Raw genomic sequence first — 5,946 nt, 5'->3', positions numbered from 1 at the left:
ATATTCTCACCTGTTGTGTTCTTGCAACAGAAAAATTGCTGTATTTTTTTTTTCTGTAGTCAAAACATGAGCAAAAAGGTAAGGGCTAACATTTTCGGAGGTATGCCTTGAATCTAACAACAGATGCATTGAGTCTAACAAGGCTGAGAATCACTGACCTACTACCTTACTGGATAAATTAATTGCAGGGAGTGTAAAATTCTAAATTAGTGTTTTCTTCTGGATCTCTAGTTTGCATATGTAAAACAAATCTACTAAGTGACAGATATCTGCTTAAGTGAGCCAGCTTCATATATTGCAAATGTGTTATTTGGACTATGAAGGAAGGCCTTTTTCCTCCCTGCAGATGTGCCATTATTGATAATATAGGGCAGGGGTGCTTAACCTCTGGCCCGCTCAACATCTGGGCCAAAGCCATCACATCTGGAATGTGGGGCTCCCCACAAGTCTGGAACTTTGGTAGTGGGGGAGCAATGGCCATTAATACAGCCACCGTCCCCCTGCCAAATCCCCAAACCCCATTCCCTGCATGACAAGTCAGAGCCAAGCTATGTCCCCAGGTTGGGCCACACCCCCTTCCCTCTCTGTGGGGCTGGGTTTGGGCCTGGCCATCCCCCTTCCCTTGCCACTGGACTCCTTAACCCTGCAAGGAAACTCCTATCTGCTGTGGGGATGCATTGCGGCTTGCCTACCTCCCACGTAGCCAGATGGCACATGTGGGGTGGCCCACCTGGGTGGTGGATCTGGAGCTGTGGCTGGATACAGCACGTAAACAGACTAGGCGCTGCCAATACAGCCCACTGAGCAAAAAGGTTGGGTACCACTGATACAGAGAAATCATAGGAATGCTAGTTTTCAAATTTGAACATCTATTTGAGTACTTAGACTAACATTTAATATGTAAAATGGGCATTTACTCATATAAATATCAGTTTGTACATCCATATAATAACTGTGTGTTTTAACACAGCCCTCTAAGGGCATTCTGTACCCTTGATTATGATGAGTAGCAGCTTGCTTCACAGGCAGTCCCAATTATTTAAATTGGCAATTATCCTGAGTAAATTATTGGAATACGCCATTATGTCTGGAAGCCATGTCCAATAGGGTCCGTAATAACATCTTTAAAAAAATTAAGTTACAAAAATTAGCATATAGATTTTAATTAGGAAGGAACATTTTTGCTCATTTTAAGTAATGAGGGATTTCAATAGGAAGTGGTAGACTTTATATCCAGTGTGAATGACAGAAGTCCTTAAACATCAACATGAACACAACTTTTGCCTGCATTGTTCACAAGGAAAGGAAAAGTGCCACTTTCAGTACATTTTATATATTGTGGATATTACAAAGAAGTCAGCATTATGGACACTTCACAAAACAGTTTCTTGTGAAACTTACAGTGTAATTCAAAAGCAGTCACAACATAAATAGGATTAGACAAGAGCAAGCAGATAAGGAAACACGAAAGGCTTACTTCTCCAGATCCAATTAGTAATTTCAACCCTCTAAATAGAAAACATTTTAAAAATGTAGGAAAAATACCAGCCTTTCCCCTTCCTACATACAGGAAAGCACAGTGTTCATTAAGAGCAATGAAAGTTGTTTACTGACTTAAACACTGAGAAAGTTAAACATCTTACTTCACATATTTTCTTTACTGGAGCTGTATCATAAACCTTTTACACAAATCCACTAAGCTAAATAAGAGTAACTACTTGGAGAGCTAGAGACTGCTTATCATTGACTTAGCAAAGTAATGCTATACTACCCCGGGACAAAACTGCAGGGTGGTAAATTCAATTTTGTGCTTTATTCCACTAGAAAATATGTTAGAAATCCTTGAAAGTATAAAACATAAGCAGCTTGCCATAACATCACAATAGAACTGTGTTACCATAATTTAGCAATAGAATTTGCATGCACTTCTTGTATTTCTAGAAACAGATATTGGCACCTGACTACAAGTAATGTTTCTAACGTGTGCTTCTTCAATAATGCAATTCATGTTGACTTGTGTCAGTGTAATGGGGCATTCTTAGCTACTTGAGGCCATAACACAGTTAATGAGCATAAAAACAGAATAAACTATCATTGTATTTATGAGATCATTAGAATTTAGAATTCCAGGTGTTGACATATATCATGTAAACATTAGCCATTATTACATTTCTACTCCTGAACTAAGCAAAGCTAAATTTGTTCCATAAATCACACTATAGCAAGTCCTAAAGAATAATAGACTCTGTATTCCACATGGAAATGCAAATTATGATAGTCTTACTGTCACGTATAAAATATTTTTATCAAAAACAAAACTGCAAAGCATGTATGGTAAAATAAATCAAATGCAGTTCTTTCAAACTGAGTATATTGGTAACATATAACTAGGGTCCTAAACTAATTGATATTTACGGAGCTCTTAAAAAGAAACAGCTCTCCAGATGTTTTGCATGTTGAAATTACAACTAATGTTTTAAGGTTTTTGTCTTTTTCTTGCCACTTCCCCAGCCTCCGCTGAGCTGGACTGGATGGTCCCAAAATGATATCCGCTCCTTATGAAATGGACTCCAATGTGGTTTGTCTGAGGTAGAGATGTTCTTTTCTATATAATCAAAAAAATGACATTAAGCTATAGGTTCACTTTAGTCAAATTAGGTTACTTTTAATACAATAGAATAAAAATACAATTTTATAAACATGTCTAATTTGATATCATATAGTTATATAGTTATATAGTTATATACGTATTAATATACATTTTTGCATTCTGTATTTGTGGTTTTGTTAAAAGTAACTACAAGGATAAGAAAGCTAATGGCAGTAATTTTGAAGGTATACTGCTTTCTAAAATAAACTGTGTCTATACTGAAATAATTTTAAATGCAAATGAACACAAACAAACAAAACACAAAGACACCGGCGTCATAATCAGAATTCGGATGTCTTTTGACTATGTGAAGAATTACTTTGGAGATTTATCCCTTTAACTTTACTGTTTTGATGCATCGACATATACTAAATGGGCCAGACTTGTTACAACAAAGCAAAGACTTCAAAGGAAGATTTGCCATTCATTCAGATGAAAGTGGAATTGGCCTAAAGGGCAAATATAATGCTGTAGCTATGAAATAAACCCAAATTTTGAGACTTACAAAATAGCTTTCTGTAATATTTATACATGTACCTGAATAATTGAATCACTGTTTTTTACAAATACGCAGCTTAAAAGAAGATTAGTAATCTACAGAGCATACAGAACATACAGCTGAGAAAGTAAGCTACAGAGCATTACAAAAGTATAATCATTTAAATTACCAGTTTACTGATAAGAATTTATTTTGCTATTCTAGATATCTAAAATTGTGTAATCTTCTTTTACACAACAAACATATTAAGAGAGAAAATGAGTGTACACAGTACAGCAATTTAATATACTTATTACCACGACACCTCAGTTTATGTAGGTACAATAGAATTTTACAAGTGTCTTTTTGCTAGAGACTTTTCTAATTTATGCTTTTGGGGCTGTACATATCTTAATGCAACTTTTAAAGAGGCACCAAAAATAACAGTTTGAAATAATTGGAAATAAGAAAACAAGACCTGCATCATTTCAGCTGATAGTTTTATATTTTAGCTATTTTTATATTTTTATCTATTTACTGTTTTATATTTTTAGCTGAATTTGGTTTTACGTGTCAAGAAATCAGACCTTAGCTACTTCCTTTGGAATCTTATTCAGCGTATAATTCCCCTTTCTAATTGCAGCCCATCCCATCTAATTATATCTTCTCATACTACCCTAAATAATTAATTCTTCTTGATTTTAGCCTTATTTTAGATGCAATCCTTGACTTTTACTTGTGATTTACACAAGTTTAGCTTATTCAATCTTTTCTCCTAATTTGTATCTAATCTTATGGCTAATTAACATGGTGCTAAGTTGTCAGTGGAACCTGCTAGTTCATCCTACATCAGGACTCCCAAATATTGTTGACTTGAGGTCATCTTTACCAACACTCACAAAGGTAAGAAATTTGAAAAATATGTCTCTGGCATAGAGATCCTCTTTGTAAGGGAACACGGAGTTGTTTCATTATTAAAATAAATATACTGTGAACATTCAGGGAACCCTTACAATTGCAGCCAAAAAGTATTTGTAGAAGAGACTCCAGGCTAACACTGACAAACTGGCAAATTCAATAATTTATTTTGTGAATTTTCCAATTAAGCTTAACTGGAATTTAATATTATGTGGTTTGCTTTTTTCTCAATCTAGACAGGTTCTGCTGTTGGAGAATTCTTGTGCTAAAAATAAAAGCACAAAGAATTAAGGCTATGGAACATGCCTTGTTTGTTTGCTTGTTTGTTTCCCTGTAAAGACAAGGAGGTAACTGTTGAACGTTTAGACTGAAAAAAATAGTCTGAGGTTACTTTATGGGTGAGTCATTATTTCTCCACTACTTATTTATCACATAGTCCAATACAAAAAGGTAAAGTGAGGGGCTAATTATTTCTTCCTTTATTTTAACCCTGATTTTTTTGGGGGGGAGAGGAAATTTTTCCTGTTCCATATTTGTAATCTTTTTAAGCTGACCCCCCCCCCCCCGAAACAACCGTTATGGCAAATACAGAAATTAACCCAGATGGGGCAGAATTCAGGAAAGCAAAACTTGAAATGAACCACACACTAACTGCATATTCTGGATTTTTCTTGGACTATTAGAATTGCCTGTTTATAAACTTCTGTACTATTGAATTTGATTTCCAGTGGAAGGACTCCAGAAATTCCTGTATGGTGGGTTTCTCTTTTCCATCTATGAATGCTCATTATTCAGTGGAAAGGATACCAATACATTTCCATTGCTATGAAACAGTATTACAAAGTGGTACTTCAGGGTTTTTTTCCAGAGGTTTGTTAAAATTTGCTGTAAAGATATTAAATCTTACCAGATTACTGAGATATATCTTTTTATTTGGACAGACACGAAATGGCTTGCTCTTTTGCATAATTCCCTAGACTTCAGAGTCAAGAGTTCACAGATCTATTTTGTATTTTTATTTGTGACTTTTTAATAGTTTTGATAGAAATATATCAAATTCTTTTTAAATAATATACATTTATTATGTTTTACACTTTGTAAATGGTATCTGAACAAAGCAATATTTCAGGGTACAGAGAGAAGCAATAACTGGATCAATACCAAATGATAATGTTATAAAGTGTTATGATACAACTGTTATGTCTGTATGATTCTCTAGTGATAAAAACTTTTGCAAAACCATTACAATGTTAACTGTGTTTCATTCAGGATTTGGCTAATTTTTAGTCCTAGAGGATCATAAGGCCATAATAGTCAAATTGTAACAGCTGATTGCAGTAATTTCCCAGCAGCATCTACTCCTCACCTTTTAGGCTAGAGACAGACATTACATATAAACCAGTTTAAGTGATCAGAAACTGGTTTAAACCTGTAACAGAACAGATGTTCAGTGCACATAAACCAGTTTGAAAATGGCTGAAAACAGTTTCAGGTAAACCTGGTTGAATGTGGCATCAGATAGGGCTGCGTGAAACTTTGGCAGCTGTTTCGTTTCTGGTGCCCGAAACACCAAATCGGTGCCCGAAACAGAAGGCTCTAAAACATCTCAGAAACAAAACAAAACCAAACCATCTGAAATGTTTTGGAAAATTTTGGAGTTTTGGAGCCGGGCTTGCAGGGAAACAGAAACTAAGAAGAGGGAGAGGGAAGAGGGATGGAAAGTCTGCTCTGATATTGATATCTGCCAGTGTCTGCGATGTGTCCCTGAGGTCCCTTCCAATCCCAGTGCTCTAGGGGAGGGATGGCAGCCTGCTCTCATTCCACGTGCAGATCCAGGGGCCTGCACCCCCTGGGAGGAGTCAGGCACAGCCCTGCAGCCCTCCCGGGGTGGCACAATCCC

At 36.0% G+C, this 5,946-nt stretch overlaps 1 protein-coding gene across 1 annotated transcript in view; it reads right to left on the bottom strand.

The window, feature by feature from the left end:
- Positions 1–1,794: 1,794 nt before the first annotated feature.
- LRRIQ1 (leucine rich repeats and IQ motif containing 1) overlaps positions 1,795–5,946 on the bottom strand; it is a 220,636-nt gene continuing 216,484 nt past the window's right edge. Inside the window, exon 27 of the mRNA XM_019514814.1 lies at positions 1,795–2,605. Coding sequence (XP_019370359.1) covers positions 2,469–2,605 — 137 coding nt within the window. The 3' untranslated portion in view covers positions 1,795–2,468. The remainder of the gene's footprint in view (positions 2,606–5,946) is intronic.

This window comes from Gavialis gangeticus, unplaced genomic scaffold (genome assembly GCF_001723915.1).
Source record: "Gavialis gangeticus isolate Ggan-Ray unplaced genomic scaffold, GavGan_comp1, whole genome shotgun sequence".
In the NCBI taxonomy this organism is placed as follows: domain Eukaryota; kingdom Metazoa; phylum Chordata; order Crocodylia; family Gavialidae; genus Gavialis; species Gavialis gangeticus.
This window is presented reverse-complemented; position numbering and strand designations above follow the sequence as displayed.